Source organism: Ambystoma mexicanum, chromosome 10, assembly GCF_040938575.1.
Source record: "Ambystoma mexicanum isolate Mex_15411 chromosome 10, UKY_AmexF1_1, whole genome shotgun sequence".
NCBI lineage: Eukaryota > Metazoa > Chordata > Amphibia > Caudata > Ambystomatidae > Ambystoma > Ambystoma mexicanum.
This window is the reverse complement of record NC_090932.1, coordinates 1,491,163,533-1,491,184,765: the sequence shown is the minus strand read 5'-3', so window position 1 is coordinate 1,491,184,765 and position 21,233 is coordinate 1,491,163,533. Positions and strand designations below refer to the sequence as shown.

General features: G+C 43.0%; 1 protein-coding gene across 16 annotated transcripts in view; it reads left to right on the top strand.

Annotated features, from left to right (window-relative positions):
- Positions 1-21,233, top strand: part of CLIP1 (CAP-Gly domain containing linker protein 1) — a 1,286,645-nt gene that overhangs the window by 153,372 nt on the left and 1,112,040 nt on the right. For all 16 annotated transcript variants that reach the window (XM_069619609.1, XM_069619610.1, XM_069619607.1 and 13 more), the window contains exon 2: positions 6,323-6,512. In XM_069619609.1, coding sequence (XP_069475710.1) covers positions 6,419-6,512 — 94 coding nt within the window. In that variant the 5' untranslated portion in view covers positions 6,323-6,418. The remainder of the gene's footprint in view (positions 1-6,322; positions 6,513-21,233) is intronic.

Sequence of the window (21,233 nt, the reverse complement as noted above, 5' to 3'; positions counted from 1 at the left end):
ATGATATGGCATTTATAAAGCGCCCATACATAAGTGTTTCAAGGCGCGACGAGGCAAGGGAGGGGGAACAGAGGGAAGACGGACAACGATCCTACTAGGCCAGGTGTCATTCAGATCGTGCAAGGGAAGGGGGGAAAAAGGAACGTGCAAGGGGAGGGAGAGGGGAAAGTGCAGTACATGAGATAATAAATAACAAGATAAATAGAGGGCGGCCAGCTGGTGGCAAGTGCAGGGTGAGTGTAGACATAAGTGCTGGTGGGGGGACTGTAGGCATGCAGAAAAACAGTCCCCAGGTGTTGGGGTTGCTGGGGAGGCAGTGCAGGCGTGCAACTGGCAGGGCTGGGCCCGAGATCAGATGGGTGGCCAGGTAACTAGTGCAGTAAAGTATCAGACAGGGCTTCAGCAGGGGAGAGGGGGAGAGAAAGCAGAAGCAAAGAGGAAGGTTTTAAGATGCTTCCGGAACTGAAGATGGTTCGCCTCAAGTTTCAGGGAGGCAGGTAGGCTGTTCCAGAGGGAGGCCCCAGCCGAAGAGAAAGATCTATCACCAAGTCGTTGCTTGGAGAAGCGACTGAGCCTGAGGGAGTTGGAGGCGGATGAGCGAAGAGCTTGAGAGGGAAGACATTTAGGAAGAGAGAGTTGAAGGTATTGAGGCCCCAGGCCCCAGAAGGCCTTGTGGACAATGCAGAATATTGAAAAGGAACATTAACATTACTGGTCATGTTTCATCATACATCTCCATGTTTCTATAAAAAAAATATTATGCATCCAATGTTAATTTCTCTTGGGTCGAGTAGTCAAACTAAATTACTCAACGTGCGCCAGGGGAGTGCATAGGCGAGTGCTGTTGGGCTGTTAGGATGTTCGGTGGTAAGGTGGCTGATTTTGAGAGTTACAGGTCAGGTATTGTGGGCTACCTGACATTGCTATACACACAAATTAGTTGATGCCTGCTGTGGCAAAAAACTATCAATTGCGTAGCTCTACAAAAATGGCATGTACGAGGGGAAAAGTGGTTATTGGTAGTAGCAAGGCAATTGGTAAAAAAAATACTATTGGAAATCATTCCAAACTTCAAATGATTGGCGCTGCAGTCGCTGTAGTAGACTGTTTTGAACCATAGAGGGGAGCCCCATATGGCCAAAGACAAAATTAACACTTACTTTAAGCCGATTGGTATTGAATTCTTGACCCCTTCCCAAACTCTACTGCAAAATCAGTCAGCCACCAGACGACCAAGATCTGGGGTTTCATCCAACGGAAATATCAGAAGTCAAACCCATCGATAATCATGCACTTCTCAATATGGCTATAAATTTGAAGAACGCCACCCCACAGAATGATGTACTAGTGACAATTGAACCAGTAAATAACATAATTGGGTCCCAACCTCCATTGACAAACTTGAAGAGATCTCCTGATTTGGTGAAAATTTCTGAAAAAGCTTATGCCTCATCTCCTATGGAGGAGGATACATTCTCATCAACTGATTATTCGGAGGATGACGATGTACCTGAACCGGAGTATCTGAGAATATTAAAAGCACTCTTTACCTTATGTAGTACAATACATAGGGACCAAAAATCCTTAAAAGAGGAAGTCAGTAAATGAGGGTATGCTATTAGTCAAATGACATACTTAAGAGAACCTGAAGGTAATTGCGAGAGCTCTGTGATTTTAAATCCCGTCCCTATACCTATTGCAGTGAATCCTGTGGTAGCAATTATGAATACAGAAGAGATGATATTACCCTTACAAGACGATGATGATGGGCACGATGGGCAACGCTAAAAACACTAAAGTAGCTAAAAAGAAACGAGGTAAAGCCTTTAGGAGGAAAAAAAAGAGGAATATGAAGAAAGATATCACTAGAAGATCTTTATCATTAGCAGAAACTGTAGCTTAAAGTGTGACTTGTGTTCAGTCTGATGAGCAGTATGCTATAATGGAACAAAATAGGCAACCGAGGATGGACAGATCTACTAAAAGTAGAAATAACATCAAAGCAAATAAACAATGTAATTTTAAGAAAGTGGTTGTCAAAGAAGGAGCATAGGGATAGGGCCCCTGTGAGTGGCTTTGGGTCATTATCTGAGTCTGATGATGAGATCTTTGACATTGATGAGATATCGATAGGTGATGATACAGAAGGTCCAGCAAGGGTGAGCGGGGAAGTGGATGAGATGGCCAACGGTTATGACAGTATAACTATGATGGATTTAAAGAAAATACTTTGTCCCTCAATGTCTAAGTCAGCAAGTATTAAAATCATTGACACTTTTGCAACACACAATGGCCCATTCCTTAATAGAAATAATGTTCTGGAATTAATGCATCAGGTGCCGGACCTAAGAGCTATCTCATCCAAAGATATTAAACTGCTTGACATTCCCTCCACATCCGCTGAGCCAATTTGGTCTTTGATTAATCTTGTCTCACCCATCCTAACCGAGCTCATATTAATATATGCAGACATCCTTAAGATGATCGGTTATGAGTTCACCAGAATGGAGGGGTTTACATCAAAAACAGGATTAAAGATTTTGGAGCTAAAGGACAAAAAAATGCGATTGGAAAAAAGTAATTTGATGTTGATATGATGGTTACGAGGATTGTGGCTGAATTAAAAGTGAATTTGTATCCTAGTATAGAGGTGGCAGATTGACTACGTGTGCATGGAATAATTAACTTGAATGTCATATCATGGAACACAAGAGGCTATCACGCAGTCATTCCCAAGAACATAGATAGAAATATAATACTAGACGCCGATGTTTTTTGCATTAAAGGAAACATGCATGCTAGATGAGTGTTTGATAGACGGTTACAATATAGTGCATAGGAAAGCAAGGAGAAACGAACGTGGTAGACCGTTCGGCGGTATATTGATTGGGGCTCATAGCCACTTTGAGATCAGTGAAATTTGCCCTACTAGTGAAAGTTCATATATACTTGCAGTGAAATTGAATGTCTCTCATAATGGGGTACGACAGAGCATCCTCTTCATTAATGTATACAATCCTCGTAATGATGCATGTACAACTAGTGTCATTGAAGAACTAGAACAAATATTGGAAGCATGGCACTTGATGAATACTATGCCACTCTATTTGTTGGTGGGGGATTTAAATTACCAAAGGTGCAAGAAAAGCCATGAATGGCTGGACAATGAACTAGGTACGAACGGACTGGGGGTGACGATAATCCAACCCAGCGATGAAGATGTATGCACTGTTGATCCATGACATAGCTTTATCAATAGACTAAGCCAACTCTTCCTGAGACTCCTATTGTAGCAGACATCCAATGTTCATGGTTTGTAGGGAACAGACTATGTTTTTATCTCTGAGGGACTACTGGATTGTGTTGGGCAACTTTGCCTTATACCTACTGACATTAGTGACCATGTTGTCCAAAAATTTGAAATTAGAACGTTTGGTCTAGAGAGGGAATGCCTGCCTGGCCTATGTAAAATAAATGTAACCGGCAATAGAATTGACTGGACATTGAACTACATACGAAAATATGTCGAACTATTTGATGCAATGGAGGATTTATCCAGAGGGAAAATTGATTTACAAGCTTATGAAATCTCCTTGCTGGCTTCTAAACAGCAGATACAGGCCAAAAGCACAAAACTATCTAATAAAATTTTGCATAGCAATAAACACTTTGATGTTATGATAACAAATTAGAAAAGCAAACTGCATAAAGAGTTAAAACATGTCAAAAGATATACAATAGGAGAATCTGATAAAAGAAAACAATAGCTCATCTAAGAATATCTTACAAAAATGTTGTCTGTCGACATAAGGCTTTGGGGCATTCAAAGGAGTGGTCACAAATGCGTTATGTTAAAACAAACAGATGACCGCAAATTCTGGTATATGTATGATTCATATGATACAGGCAATGGACAAAAAAAGCAGGAAATAAATGATATAAGGGATGCTACGTGGGTAAAGCACATTAAAGATGTACATTACAAGGACATACAAAATATAAATACTGGAAAGAAATTTGAAGAAATTGATCAAATTAAAGATATCATATTTAATACGGAGGATATTGAATGTATAATCAAGAAAACTAAAGTATCTAGTGCACCAGGACTGGATGGTATCCCTAATTTGATAATTAAAAGTAACCGTGATTACTGGGCTAATATATTCTCTGAAGTTTTTCAGACAATCATATGTACCGGGTTTCTACCTACAAGCTGGAAGGCGACTATATTGATTCCAATATATAAGAAAGGTATACGTAATGAGCCTTACAACTACAGACTATTGGCCCTGACTGCTGCTTCTACTAAGCTATTTGCACAAATATTATTGAAAGAGACGAGCAAATGAATAACAAAAAGCATCATATTATCCAAGCTACAGTCTGGATTTCGACAATGTATGTCGACTTTACATAACATATGGTCTCTACTACACTTAATTAGGGGTAACCTGGGGAAAGATGGCTCACTTTTGATTTGTTTTATCGATTTCAAAAGTGCCTTCGATGCAGTGGATGGAGAACGCCTGCGGGGTAAACTACAGGAATGGCATTTGAATCCGATGGTGCTTTACTTTGAGGGAATTCTATAGCGATAATGCGGCCCAAATCCATCTGAATCTTGACAGACTACTGAGCACATCATCAGTGACTAATGTAGGATTGAAACAAGGTTGCTTGTTGGCTCCAACGCTCTATGACTTGTATGTGTCGGACATTTCCTCCCAAAAATTGGGGGTGAGCACCTGGCTTGGCTTGCCTATTCTGATGATACACTATCGCTGGACAAAACCCCTAGTGGACTACAGCGTAGTATGGATGGACTGCTGAAATACTCCAAAAAGAATACTCTTATAGTGAATTTCAATAAAACTAAGATCATGGTGATTGGTAATAAAAGGAAAAGGACTAGTAAATTCACATGGTCGATTGACTCACATAAGATTGAGATTGTACACTCATACATATATTTGGGAATGATTAAATCGGACACGCTCAATGGGAAATCATTTGAGGGCTATGTATGACAAAATTAGAAAAACGTTTTATGGCAGTAGTTAATTTTGTAAGACCTAACAGCGGCTACTCGGTAGAAGGTCCAATCAAATTATATGAAACCTGTCTTGTCCCATGTGCATGTTATGGTTTGGAAGTAGTTACTGTCAGAGAAAACGGCTTCTTGGAAAAAAAAGAATGTAAAATCTGAAAGAAAGCCTTGGGCTTGCCCAGGGGCACGCCTGCAGAAGGATTGTATTGTGAACTGGGGCTGACATCATTAGCTACACAGAAGAGGATAATTATGGGTATTGCGTATATTAGAATGATAAATAGAAGTGACAAGCAATTGGTTTCGACAATCATATAACCATAATGGAAAATAAAATTCAAACGCTAGCCAACATATGGGATCGAAATTAAAATCTTAGTCACCTGGGTAAATACAAGAAATATAAGGAGTATATTAGGCAGAGTTTGCCAATTGAGCATCCGTGCACCTACCTGATAACCATGAGCCACACTGGAGCTAGAAGATTTATAATGGCATTAAGACTTAAACTGACTCGTTCAAGAACGGGGGCGTAGAACAATATACCATACTCCTAAAGACTGTGTAGGCTACCCAGAGTGATCAGATCTGGAGTTTACTGTATTCAGGGAATTGCACAATTCAGAATTTTACTATATACGGTATCTGGTTGAAGATTTTAGAATACCTCAATGAAATGATATTGGGCACTTTATTTTTATGTAATTTAGGGTTTATCTGAATGTAGAGTGTACTATAGTGTGTTTTTATTTATTCTATTCTTATTTGTAATGAGTGTAATATGTTATGTTTTGTAAATGTTTGATTTTAATCTAGTCGACCTTATGATAAGGTTTATTTAACCATAACAACAATAAATATAATGTTTAAAAAAATTACTCAACCTGCAGGTCTAACAAGATTTTAAATATTCTTTGAGGTCTGCACGTGGTATCATATAATATATAGCAATTTTAGGTCAATTGCCGTTTGCTGGGTGTTGAAAAAATATTTAGTTATTTAAGAGTGGCCATAGATTGGTAGTGGTAGAATAATGATCTAGACGGCACACGTTGAATGTGTGCGTTTGGTTTTGGTAAGGTCGCACATTCTAAAGCATTCAGAAACGAGGCATTCTGTTTTGTGGCTTTGTAAGATTGCTGGGTGTAGTTTTGAACAACAATCATTGTGCTTCACTTTTAAAACCCACAACTATTTTAGTCTTAAATGCTATTCCGAGATAATAAACGTGTGCTTTTGAGTAAACGGTTCTCTGTTTTGTTTATTGCACAGGGTTCGCCTGGGCTTCGGATAGTACCGTAAACTGGCATATCCATGGTTTGAGAAACATACTTGCCGCTGTCAACATAAGCAAACTCCTACGAGAAGATGAGTACAGCAAAACAGAGTGGACTCAAGGCCCCCTCCAAAATAGGCAAGCCTGGAATACCTGCCCCCAAAACAACTGCATCTGTTGCTAGTGGTAAGGAGGACATTAACACATTGAGTTTATTTTATGAAATGTGAAAGGAGAATACTTACAAACATTTGCAAAATAATGTTTTTATTTGTTGCGTTTATTGTTTTTCTCTCTCTGCCCCCTTTTTCATTGTTACCATATTGTGTTTTGATTCTACGATTTTTGAAAAATGAAGAGGTTGTTCTTTTTAAATGTTTTCAGGGCAAACAGGCCGGCATTTAAAATTATCCTTTTGATGTCTCTTGCCAAGAGATTCTATGTTTTATACCTTGTGGTCGTTGGATCTGTCCAAACAATGCTCATTGAGGGGGAAGCGTTTGGCGCCACTCGTTCTTTTTTAGACGTCTGATAGAACCTGTTATGTATTTTCCAAAGATGGAAACACTGAACTTGCTATGGTTAGAAATGTCTGTTTATGTATTTGTTAATGTGCTCTCAAATTCTCAGCCGCAAAAATAGTTTTTGCACTTCAAAATTCAGATTATGGACTCGTATGACCTTGCCCCTGGTAAGCAACATTGGTGTTGCTTGATCATTGTCTGCAGACCATGCAATGAAGCTGCAGGTAGCTGCCAAGGAGTATGTTCTGACTTTTGGGCTTTGCACCCTGTCCAGCCATTCGAGCGTGGGGTCTAGTGCTGCCTTCACTCGACTGCACCCCTTCATTTCTGCAGTGCCATGAACACTGTCATCTCAACCTTTTGGGCAAGTCTGGCACAGGGCTTTCTGGCAGCCTAAACTGCATCCATGACGTGTTCCTAGAGTTAAGTATATTGTTTTTTTGTTTCTGTGTGGTACTCTGTCCGCCACTCAGCCGCATCCAGCTGGTTTTGTTGGGGTGGTGTCCATAGAGGGGAGGGATGATGCCGATTTACCCAGAGTGAGATCATATTCTATTTTCAATCAATCGGTTTTAGTGAATACAATTTACGGAGCGTCAAGCCCCTTTAAGGTTAAGGGGTAAAGTTCCACAAGCTTTTTGTGACAATGTCAGCCCCCCTCTCTCTCTCTCGGCTCCCTCCGCTGCAATTGTGTGTGTTTTGGTGGACGGGTGTAAATTCTCTTGTGAAAATCCAAACCTGGTTTCCTTTTAGGCCGGGAAGGTAGTAAAGAAAGACTTTAAGTTGCCAAGGGGTTTTGAATTTAGCCATTTGCTTTATTGGGAGCCAATACAAACACCTGAGGAAAAACAAATCTTGTGTTGGGATATTAAAGTGTGAAGATTAAATGGGCTTCATATTTGGGGTTTTCGGGCTTCTAGTTTTTTGGCCATTGACTTGCCCGAAAGGCCACAATAGACGCTGTTGCAATATTTTATACAGCAATAATCCGGGAGACCTAAAGTAGCAGAGGATTCCCCAGAGAAACCTGTGGAGGAAGGGAATACTTTTGGACGGCAGCATTGACCTGCAAGTTCAAATAGTACGGACCTGCACATTCTATTACATCTCCATTACCCTGAGCCGTTTAGCCCGTTCCCTTTTGAAAATGGATGAGTAATGGTCTGCTAGTCACCGATCCCCTCTTGTATTTTGGGTACCTTCTTCAGAGTGATGACCTACATTGTGTTCTTTGACTAATGTTGACAGGAGTTGTGCAGATATTGTAGAGGATTGTGACTGGGCTGGTTTTTTAAGCGCACCACACACATTATTAGCTGAGATGGTTATTCTGATTTAGTTGAACGGTGAGAGAACCATCATTGCATTTCTCTTCGACCTTCACTGAAATGCATTGGCAAGCAAAGATTATAGTGGTCAGTGGGATCAGTGGCCGCTTACAAGTTCAGCAGGATCAGGATATAAACCGAGCCTTCATCTATGGTAGTTGCAACCCTTACTTAATGTTCAAGAGAGTCGTTTTGTTTGTTCTGTGAGAATAAAATACAGATTAAAAGACCCTGGCTTGGCTGTGTTGTTTTATGTCTGTGAATCATTTGTTGTTCCTATCCTAGGAGGACCTTTGACACATAAGGGAATCCTGGGATTGGTTTTTATTTTTTTAGATAGAGGGTAATTGCATACTGGATGATTGGCTTCTGTTGCATTTGCTCTCGGGTGAAGGAGGCATTTATGTATTTCATGCATATCACATTTAACTCCCTTTGCATTTCAAATGGCTGTCTGAGGGATAGCAGGTTTCAGCTATTTTAGGATCTTAGTTAATTACTGAGATTTCACAGATCACGGCGAGCTTGCAGAGTTTGCACATTCTCCCCTAAGCTATTTGGTGAATGAGGTGACTCTGCCACCCTGATGCTGCTCTGAAGCAGGTTCATTTTGTCAAAGGTCTTCTGGTCACTGCCCAGTCAGTGTGCAGGGGCTGGAATAGGAGACTGCTGCAGAAGAGTGACTAGTTTGCAGTGTAGTGTAGCTGAAACAGTTCTTTTGAGGAATATCCAGCATTATATTTGGGACAAGCACATTTTTCTGGTCAGACAGTCCACTGTTCCTAATGTGTACACTACTCCTTGCCCCCTGAACCCCGTCTCCCTCCTCAGTTGTAGTTAACCATTTTGTTTTGTTTTTGTTTTTGATGAGAACGCAGGATCAGCTAAATCTTAGTTACATAAAGAGTGGTTCACTCCCACTAAATGTTTTAGCAAGTTTGTAAAAGTATGTAACAATCACAGAATATGTATGACTTGTTATGCCAAAATAATAAAAATAATGTTGGAAAAAAAAGTAGGGTTTGCTTATAGCTCTGATGTAGCCAGAACGTCTATTGTATCTTCTGGTGGTCTTACTGATGCTCTGTCACATGCTCCTATGACTGTCCTCAAAACCCAGTTGCTATTCAGGTATTTGCTGTTAGTAATTAAGGCGTAACAAAGTCCCTTGCAAGTCCTTTGGGTTGACGGTTGAGGTGGCCACGGGGGCCGAGTGCAGCCAATTCCACTGTTATACCGGACCCGGATGCTATGTGAGGAGTTACCCCTGGCGAACCCCACCATGCCTAGTGCGGGAGACGGGGGCTTGCCAGAATGTGTCGATTTCTCTTTAAGGAACTTAGTTACCAATACTATTAAGGGCCCTAGATAGCCAAGTACATATTATCCCACACCGAGACACCCACATGGCGACCCTACAACAGAGAACTATTGGCTGGTAACTTTTTTTATACATCACAAAGTCAAGAACACAGATACATTTTCCGCAGAATCTAGAGAGGCAGCAATGACTGAGTGGGAAATGTAGAGGTGTGGGCACTTATACTTGGGGGATTCACTTGCATGCTGTCCAAACAGAAAAAAGTTAGTGGCGTGTGTCACATGGATTAAAACCAAGATGGGAGTGCAGGTCTTTATCATCTCTCACCACAGAGCCAGGTGAAGCAGGGGTGGGGCCAAGGAGTTACCGGGAGGTTGCACAGCTAACCAGGACACCAGAAAGGAGGTTCCATTAGCTTCATCAGGTTTTATTTTTTTATTTGTGTTCTTGGTTTCAATAAAACCTTATTTTTATACACAAGTAAAACATAACAATTTAAACACATTACGACTGTAATTACAATTCTAAAATAATCTTAAAATATCATGTAAACATCTCAGCGTAGCTAACATCAGGGAAATCTGTTCACCCTTTAAAAATTTCTATCCAAAATTCATTCACAGTTACAAATTGCCGACCCTCTGCAAGTTGCTTAAAATGTTCAAACCTGTACTGAAAGGGAGTGCCCTACCACCCCACATCAGAAGTATTGAGTCGCACATAGCCTTCCGGAAAACGATAAAAACTATGCTGTTTGAATAAACGAGTCCTGACTGGCACAGTTGTTTTGCTTTGGCTGCATGTTTCTACACTCTGTGTTGTAACCTCCATTGTTACTGTATGATAACCCAAACCTGTAACCACCTATGTAGCCCATTAAGTTCGCATTGTAAGGCTACACGCTCACTGTAATCATGAGCAAAGTACCCTTCCTGTAACTAAGACACTTTCTTGCAACAGCGCCTCGATACCCTTGGGCTGCTAGTGCGCTTTACAAATCCAAATAAATAAATACATTTAGGACAGTTCAACAAAAGGTGCTTTCACGTCTTAATAAATTCCAACTGCCCACAGAACCTACATGTCCTATGTGTTTGGTTTATTCCTTTTCTGACTCCTTTCACTTCAGCCGTGGGGAGCAAGATCAACTGAAATCTTAAAAATGGGGTTCTCCATACAGGGCATGGACACTTTATAAGATAGAGTTCAGGAAGACCTACTGCCTCTAACAACCGAGTCGTTAAACAACACATATTTTAAATGAGTGTCTCGCGTGCAAATCCAGGCATTTCCTAACGGGCCTTCCAAGGGGATGCATCCAAGGGTTCATCCGATCTTGATAGGTGGGATAACAAGGTCCTACACAGATAGATCCATCCTGATAGGCACTTAGATGACTCAATCAACATCATTTCATTGAGACCCTCAAAATGGGAATTTTGGACTGGAAGCATGATTTTGTAATAAAAGGGTGCACTTTCCATTCATGTATTCAAGTATTCAGAAGGAAAAGGAAAAAAGCAAAGCCAACCCTTCACCAGAGTGTATTGACTCTCCCTAGGAATGGGGATTTACTACCTAATCTACCTAATCTAAAAGTAGTGAAAGAATGTTCTTCCCCATTGACAGCTTACATTTGAGGCAAATATCATCTCTAATTAAATATTGTTGCTTAGGGAAATGTGTTGGTGTTCTAAGCATGGATTTGCTTTGCATCAGGGTTTTAAATGACCATCGAAAATATAGAATGAGGAAAGGGGGAAACGTTTCCCATCTATCATAGGGTGTGTTTACTGTCCCAAGTAGGTAGGAGTGATATAAAACATTGGGTTTAAAACCCTTTTCAGTTGAATTCTGGTGTCTCACATAAATAATGGACACCCTTCTTCTCGATGTTGTCCAGTTTCTGCTATTAATTCCTTCTAAGGATTCTTCAGGACAATTGTGTTGCAGCACAGGATGCTTAGTGCTTTGCTAGTGAATTCACATCCCACATCTTAGTGACAGATGACACTCCCCAGAGCACGAGGACAGCAATCATCTTTTAGAATCTCCCTCCTACACAGATTTATATAATTATTCAGTTTCAATAGTTAATCCAGAGCACCATTGCATCTGGTTTTGTGCTTTGCACAAAAACAAGGGGGGTTCTGGGAGTTTCTCTACTACCGGCCTGTGTCCCGGGTAGAGTTTCAACAAGAGTCTTTAGCTCACCATCCTTTCACGAAGAGAGATTTCCACTACTTATCAGTCTTTGTCCTGCCCAAGGGAAGTCCAGCACCGAAATGCCTGGCAATTCTCTTCTGAACAAGAGTACCAACAGCAACCCCAGACACGTGTTTCAGCCTGGTTGGGCCTCGTCAGTGATGTGGAGCTGTGCCTCTCCAAGAACAGTGAGCAAGGGTTCCACATCTGGATTACCCTAGTAACTTAGGGTGAAAACCCAAAGCTACTCAATATGCAAAAACAAGAGGGGTTCTGGGAGTGTCTCTACTACCGGCATATATCCCGGGTTAGATTCTCAGCCAGAACCTTTAGTTCACCATCCTTTCACAGAAAAGAAATGTCCACTACATATCAGTCTTTGTCCTGCCCAAGGGCAGTCCAGCACCAAAATGCCTGGCAATTCTCTTCTGAACAAGAGCACCAACAGCAACCCCAGACACGTGTTTTTTGTGCTTTCCACAGCCTTGTGTGTGCTCTTTATTTTATTTAAATTTTATTTTTGCATTTGTATAGAACGCGCGCAAGCCCTCAGGCATTAGGGCGCCGTGGATAACCGGTTACATGAGGCCAATAAGGCACAGAAGGCAGTTACAGGTTACTTTGTTGCATATAGTCATAAAAGTATAAACAGTGCATACATATTGTCATTTAAAAATACTAGTGCTGCCCATATAAAGCATATGTGAGTTTTATTGTTCATATTCTCCAGCATTGCTGTTCCAGAGTTTACTTAATGCACTTAATACCAGAGACAAGTCTCTAAAAGCTGAAACAGGATTGGAACCTGCCACTAAGCTATCCTACTTTGTGCATCCGTGTGGCATACTTACATTTTATTATTGAGGCACAGCACGTCTTATGTACTTTGTTTTCTTATTTGTAATGACAAAAATGAGAGGAGATGGCAGCAATAAACCATTACTTTGCCTTGGTACATTTGAACAAAATGCTTACAACAGTGATTATTGGCTTCAGTGACAAGCTGCAGCTTAAAGATCACCTCATAGTGTGAATTAATGTGTCCCAGCTGTTGCTTAATAGGGTATACTACAGTCTGGAGTAGCATGTAGTAATCTAGAGCTAGGTTGATCTCCTCCAGGTGACGTGGGGGCACTGGGCCCAGGGAGTCGCAAGGTGGTTACACGGCCAACCAATCGCAATGAAAATTGCCCATGGAAAAACACACCTGAAGCCCATTTTTATCTCAGAAGGCGGAGTCAGAGGAAACTGGAGGACGACGATGAGAAGGAACAGGAGAAAGAGAAACAAAAACATGAATAGGAGAAAGACGAGGAGAAACAGGAGTAGGAACAGGAACTGGAGGAGGAGGTACAGGGGGAGGAACGGGGGCAGAAAGAGGGAGCAGGAAGATGAGCAACAGGAGGGGGAGCAATAGGAGGAGATGGGGGATACCGGAACAGGAGGAGGTGGGGTGGGTTGGGGAGGGGAAGTGGGGAGTACCGGAACAGGAGGAGGGTGTGGACTGGGAGCAGGAACTCAAGGGGTGCGAAGACGGAACAGGAGGAGGAGGGAGAGCAGAACAGCAAGAGTGTGACAGGACAGGATAGGAATAGGAGGAGACAGACAGGAGGGTGAGGGTGACAGTAAAAGGAGGTGGGGACAAGACAGGTCCAGGAGAAGGGAAGACTGTACATGACCAGGATGAGAGGGACAGGAACATGAGGGGGACGAGGGGAGACGGGACAAGAACAGGAGGAGGGGGGACAGGACAAGAACAGGAGGAGGTGGAATGGGAGAAGAACAGGAGGCAGGGAAAACAGGTCAGGAATAGGAGGAGCGGGGAACAGGACAAAAACAGGAGAAGGGTGGATGGGACAGCAACGGGAGGAGGGATATACAGGAAGAAGGGGTAATGGGAAGAGGAAGAGGGGTGACGGGAAGAGGCGTCACAGGAAGAGTAGATGGATTGATAGGAGGAGGAGGAGGGGGGATAGGAGGAGACGGGGACAGGAGGAGTAAGAGGAGGGGGACAGGAACCGGAAGAGAGGGAGGGGTGGATAGTAAAGCAAAGACATTTAGACAGTGTGGTAGTGAGAGGCATGACAAATCAGAAATGAGGAATGGGCCTCCTGCTGTCTGGAACCTGGGCCCTTCCGAGAGGAGGGCTCACATCTATCCTATGCAGTGCCAGCTGGCAAATTACACTGGCCTTTGACCACAGGAAAAGATCTCCATGACGATGACATTACTCATGCAGCGGAAGTCCGACCCAAAGACCCTGGAAGAACTTGAAAGAAGCATGAAGGATGCACCCTGTAGGAGAGTACCCCACGGATATTGGCCAACCCTATGAAAGAGCTAGCTTTACCAACCTTTAATTTACTTTTCTTTTCAGTCCCAGGTTATTAGTTTGACCCTTACCTGTATTGCTCCAGAAGTGAATTTTATGTTGAACAACATTCTAGTATCTGGCCTATTATTGATCCATGTCCACTTCATAACAAAAGCCACTTGGTTGAAGGCAAGGCTCATGCTCCTCTCTACATGGGCTTGAATGTCTGAAAGAGAGATTTCCAGTGTGGGTTCAATGACTGGAAATGATTCCTAGCACATCCATGGACACACATTTCTTTGTAGATTCAGCCTCTTTACACAGTACTCCATAAATGTCACGCTTCGAGGGCTTGGTCGGAGCATGAGAAAGACTTTCGAGTTAGGATGGGGTTGAAGTATGGCAGAATAAAAGGCTGTGATCTGCTGCGTGGATTGTAATTCTGGACAATTGGTAGAGCTATTCTACCCCCTATCTTTGCGCTGCAAACGAGACGTTGGGCCATATTGTCAACTTTTTTGTGGCATTTTGTCACTTGCGCCAAAAAAGTTGTATCCCTATTCATGAAGGGCATCTGAATCCCCCTTCTTTCACCCCTTTACATATTTAGTACAAATAGGGAATGTTCAATCTGCAGCCCGAAGTCACAAACAGGATGCACATCAACATGATCAGTAAACTCACTTTGCCCTGCCATTGTTTGGAACATTGACATGGGGGATGGGCAATGCATGACTGCGTCACTTCTAACCGTCGGTGCGTTTTTCTTTTTTTAGTGGAACAGCATCAGTATAAAATGCTGCTTTCTTGCATTTCGGTCTCTCATACATTGTGGCGACCGTTATAGGGTTTTGGACAAGGTCCAGGTGCTCAATGATGAAGAAAGCATGCATTATGTTAGGAGGGTTGTAAGTGACCACACAGAAAAAGTATATGCCAGGAGCCAGCAACTTGTCTCTCCAGATGTTTTGGACTACAATCCTCACCAGCCCTGCCTCGAATAGTCATTGGTTAGGGATCATATGTAGGCCATACGACAGACACATTTCACAAGCAAGTTGTTGAAGGATAACAAATATGAACCTTTTTTTTCCATGCATGAGTTGAGATAAAGGAAAGCTTCCCTTTCTCCATGACTATGAGTTGTGAGCACTTGGTATCTGTGATGACGTGTCAATGAGGGCCAAAAGATAGTAACCATTCTGGATTTATAGAGTGGTAAATGCCTTGGTGGTATTTCACCTAAAGGCGTCAAGATCTGGTAGGGGTGATGGAGACATTGTTTATGCACTGGAGAAATACTGATGCATGTGAGGATTTGGAAAGCATGTGGTAGTCTATAGAGTTCCACCTGAATCCCTTTGCTTGCTGTACATCTGATATTCTGAATGGTGGTGGCGAGCCCAGGTTATGGTTGTCTGCTTTAGTTGCCCCATAATGCCACTTGCTGTGCAGTTAGTACAGGGGTGGTTTTATGCGTTTTCCCTTTGCAGTGCCTGGGGCTCTAGGGTTGGTAGTCCAGAGGGGGAGTGTTTCTTGACGGGAGTTATGGAGCAACCCAACATCATTTGATGAGTATACTGATGGTACCTTGTGATGGTGAAAAAATCTTTTGAGGGACAGGGCTTCCTCGTCCTTGTCCTACTACTTCCCTGTATGTGTTTTTCTATCTGTGCTTCTGCCAAAAGAGTCCAATCCGGACCTCTGGCATTGCAGCTCTTCATTTATATTTGTGAGCAAGACCCATGGGATACCCCTATGGCACATATGGGTAGAGGTACCCCTAGTGTGTGTTTTCGGGCACCTGTGTGTTGCTCACAAAGCAGGGTATTGGCTGGTGGCAGCTACATGTTGACTGCAGTGGCTCTGGGGCTCCTCTGTTTTTGTTACCAAGGCCCTGCCATAGGAATCAATGAATTCCTGGACAACGGTAAGATGGTCACTGAAAGCCTCATGGCTTCCTGCCTTTCCTTTCCTGTTTCTCAGTCTTGAGAAGCTCTGGCTTTGTCTCCCCTTCCCTGTGATTGGATGTTGGGTGGAAGGACCATATATGGCTTTGGGACCGCCCTTGCTAAACTAGTGGACACCCTCCCAGGGACTGCTTGTCTTGGGTACCCCTTACGGGTGGGACCTGAATAAATTGAAAGGGGAGTCAATTCACATTTTCTGAGTTGTGGGTATATGGTTTTGGTTGTGTCACAATGCCTCTGGTCTGCCTGAGCCAGCCCTGTCTGAAACTGGAGTGAATGTAGTGTGTGTGATCTGAAAGACTGGGAGTTGCCCCCAATACACATCCACTGTTTTGAGTGTCTGGCCTGAATGTCTGTGGGCCTGATTGAGTGCTGCCTGATGAATGCACAAGTGTGCGATTGGCTGTCTGAGCCTAGCTCAGCCTGAGTGAATGGGGGATTTGTGTATAACGGGAGACCCCTCATTTACCTCTGAGGCAGACGCTGCAAGTCAAAACCAGAAGTCAGAAGCTGAGAAGCTTGTATCCTTAATAAAGCTGGAGGAAAAAGTCTGCGTCTGCAACTCTTCAACAAATCCAAAGGCTGCTGTGCGGATTCAAGGACTGATCAAGAGAGGACCTGGACAGACAACCTCTTCTGGTAGCCACTAGAGGACATTGTGCAACTGCTTTTCTTCCCCCAAAGTATCCTGGAAGCCAGTCATGCATACCTGCGTTCTGCAGTGGTGTTTTCTTGGGTCCGAGTGACCGGACATCTTGAGCCCAGAAGTCCACCAGTGTCGTCCTGTGCCGAGAGGTTGTCAGCGACCAGAAGAAAGCCAGATTGCTGAACTGGGGGTGCCCTGGCATAGTGCTGCTCGACGCTCAGAGCATGCCAAGTTCCATCTAAAAGAAGAAGTCTCTAAGTGGCACTGCAACCATGACATCTGTCCACTTTTCCACGGCTGAGGAAATCCAGTTTTGCCGCCTGCAGAGAAGTGCCCGCCGGTGAGTTGCCCGCCATTCTGGACCGAAGAACAAGTCCCAAAGGTCCAAACTTGGTGGCGCCCCGCAGAGAAGTCCAATCCTGGACTCCAAGTCTCCACAAGCCATCCTGTCATCCGTGCTGCAGCAGCACTGAAGAACTGAACAGCTGTCAAATGCATAATACAGAAACCTGACACCTACTTCTGTCACTGCACCCGTCACCACCAAAGGTCATTGATGAAAACCAAAGGACTCATCCTCATCTCCCAAGCCTTGTCGAGATCCATTTCAGCTTCTTGGGACATCCGCAGCTGGCGTAGCAACCCGACCAATGAGACCATCGCGACAGACCTTCACGGCTTCCTTTCTGACACTGCTTGGTTCCTTTCTCCTGCTAGACAGCAATGACCCAGTGATGGCGTCTTCCAGAGGGGGTCCATCCTCATGGGGCATCGTTGAGCAAAGCGGAGAAACTCCTCCACTTCGTCTTCCAAGGCACCTAAGGTACTGCAATGAGAAATAGGGGCTTCCTCCCTCCAGGGTACATCCAAGGGTCCTAAATCCATCTCTCTTGTTGCTTCCCAGATACCTTCGGGTGGTGGGATGTGTAGAGACAAAAGCAGACAATTAATAAACACATAAGGACCCGGCATTGACTTAAAAGCAAAGTATAATGTACCTTTTCTTACAGGTTGTCCAGGTGGGGTGATCTCCACACTGAATCGCATTCCTACTCTGAAAAGTATTCTGCCAGTGTTCTCAAATAATTTGCCTACATTTCTACACATGTGGTTTAAAGTTAAAACAGTGTTTAGTAAGTGTAATGCTTTTTAATAAATAACTATTACCAGTTAGTGCAATATTACTTAACTAAGTATAACTGTGAAACCACATAGAACTGTATATATGGTGTTAACTATTTGAGTAGAATTTCATAGTACAAAGTGAGTCTTATTTATTTGTATATATCCATCTGACTTTTTAATATTTTTAATGCAAGAACTGTATTCGCACATAACCTAGTATGTGGACATTCCATTGTGGGGAGATTGTGGATTCACTGTACCTTAGAACCAGCCTGCATCACCTCCCTTGAGTCTCAGCCTTGGTCCTCGCCCAACGTTAACAATTGAGAACCTTGGCTGGGGTGCCTCTGTGCCTCTACCCCAACCATATAGTGGGTAGTAGTGGAGCTACCACCTCCAGTCTCTGCATAGCTGTGCCTGAATCATTGAGATTTTGAAACCCACATGCTCCTAATACCCAGGTGGGATGGGATGTGTTGCCTACTGACAGTGACTGAGCCCCGCGGCTAAAGGAAGGGATCGGAAAACAGACTGGACAGGAACATGCAGCATTGTTAACGTAATGGGTCTTCAGCCGGAATGGGTAGACAAGACGTAGGGATATGCATCTGAAGTTGGAGTTTTAAAGACCGGTTTTGGGTTTGGGTGATTTCTCAGTGCCTGCTTGGCAGCTTTAAACAAGCTAGATATTTGGTTGAAAGCGGCTAGACTGGTGTGCTTTGCTTCTACCTTTGTTTCCTGTATTTGTTATGTACATTAGGGTTAAGATGGGTAAGTGCAGTATTAAGCAAGATTACAGCTTGCGTGTGCCCTTTGGAGGGTTGCTATTTTAATTAGCATGGAGGAACATAGTGCAAAGGTTTGCCTCACAGTTAGGAAGATCTATGATTGAGAAGAGGAGAGTTTTGGTTCTTCCAATTTACATACATTCATACAGAACAACTGTAATGGTCCACATATGCAGTTGGAGAATATTGCCCTGAATTATGTTTCTTTTTCCCCGGTGTTAGCTGATATTGAATTGGGGGCTTGCAGCTCCAGTTTGGACCAGATATGTTTTAGGCTCTCCCTTTAACCAATCTGTGGCCAATTTCAAGGTGCAAAGGTTTCATTCATTATTTGGCATTGTTGTAAGCATGATAACCATATTTAGTTGCTTTCAAGTGCATTTACTTCAGTTGCTTTCTCTGCCAGTCAATACTTTGGGATTAGAGATGCTAATTAGGAGCTGCTTGTCTGCAGGATGTGTTTATCAACCGCATTAGTCAGTGGTGACTGTACATGGTGACATTTACCAAGCTATGTGTGATGAATCAAATGGTGTCATCACTTATTTCCTGGCGGTGACCTCCTCTCATATGGCCAGGAGCGGCAGTTGCTACCTGATCCTGACCATGAGGGCCTATTACCATGCATCTGTCCTATAGGGAAAATTTATATCCCTTTTCACAACACTCTTTAGGCCAAATTTCCATCCATCCCCTGAAGAGTAAAAGCTCTAGGAAAACCATTTTCAGTTCTTGCTTTCCTTCATGTAAAACTGATCTTCCAAATTGAATCATTGAAAAAGACTCTCCAAGAGATATGCATCAGAAGCCATCAATGGACTTCAATTACCACAACCACCTAGGTACTGAGATGGTGAGCATGAAGGAATTGATTCACTTAGGTGTGTATCGTGCTTGGTGAACGCACTAGTGGTTGGGTGAAAACATCTGTGCGTGAGACCCTTAAATATGGTAAACAGACTTGAGAGGGATCGCAGGAGAATATATGGCATCTCCATTAAAGGAGGACAGAAGCTGTAGGCACGAACCGGTGTGCGGAAGCTGGAGGCGCAAGTCGGTGTCGCGGAGCAAAATAACTTTGCGGCCAATAAGGAAAGTAACGTGGTGCGAGAATGGTGGGCCGTGGAGATGCCAGAAACCGTGAGAGGATTCCTGGGTGTCCGGCAGCGAAGAGAAGCAGCGTTGTTTTTACCGGGAGCAGAAGAGAAGCCAGCTTGCAGGACCAGAGCCGCGAAAGGCTGGGGAGACGCCAGAGCCATCCAGAGTGGGAAGCAATCCGCAAAGGTACACTGCGTAAGCACAAGGAAGACTACAGAGAGCCAGTGAGTCATCCCGAGCAGAGTGAGGACCCTGGGGCATTTCGGCGACCGCGCCAAAGACCATTTTGAACATTGTGAAATTTCACAAAGTTAAATAACAAGAAGATTATAAAGTGAAACGTCAGAGTACCAACCTGAACCCCAATAATAAGTTAAGGCAAATGTGGGGAAAGCTTAACAGAACTTTGAGAACAAGTAGATATACCAAGCTTAGACAGGTATATGCTACTTGGATGTTAATAGGACTATAATATATGAGAAGTCCTAGCAAGCATACACCAGGCAGTTAAGTGCACAAGAGAATTCCTGACAGGGGAGTACACCAGTCAGCGGAGAGTGCATGAATAGAACTGGCAATGGAGTACACCAGGCAAATTGCAGATCTACAAAGAGTGCCAAGCAGGTGCAGTGTTTGTTAAACAAGGAAGGAACTTGTGTTACAAGAAGGAACTTTTTGTTAAAGAAGAACTTACAAGGCTGTACAGTGTTTGTCTAACAAGATTGTTGTGGGCCAAGAAAGGCACAAAGGCACTGTTGGACCCAAGGACATTTGCCATACCAGTGAAGAATCCAGGGGAAGGGAATCACCCTCGGGAATTGAGATCTTCCATTTTGGAGAACATTTAAGTTGGAGCTATTCTATTTTGATTTAAGAACACTTTTTACCAGGTTAAAGACATTCCCCTTTTCACTTTATTATTTTGTCTCTAGTGTGAGGGTCAGGATAGAAAGTTTTGGTCACAAGGTCGGCTTTTGATTTCTGACATCCTGATGAAGACACATACTTTGTTGTTCTTAGGTAGGGAAACTCCCCTTTAGAATAGGGTCAGAGAGGCATTTTCCCAACCTATTTAAGTTGAATGAAAGTCTTTAACCAGACAACTTTTTGTCCGGCTTTCATTTCTGACCCCTCACATATGGTATGCCATTAGCTATTTGTTTTACCTTGTGGCTGGGAAATGTCAAAACACGGTCTTTCAAAATATTATTGACATTAAAGTGCATTGCGTTCATGAACCTGCAATGAAATGCATTGGACTGACACATTTTTTAGGAAGGGTTATACAAGAAATCTGTACATTATGAAATTGAAATGCTGGTTTATCTTAAACTTTCCAGTTATGGGTGGTGCATTGGGGAAATCATTTTGAATGCAGTAGTGGATAATGAGCTGGCACAGCAGTTTAGCGGCTCACAGTGGGGAATGTTGACCTTTTCATCTTGCATAAGAATTCAGTGGAAATGGATTAAGGCTGACCTGTGGCGTTGCTGCATGATTTGAACTAGACAAAAAGAGGAGTATGTTGAATTGTTCTAGCATTACTGACATAACATCTCTACCAGGTCTGTTTCAGCAGCAGGTGGAC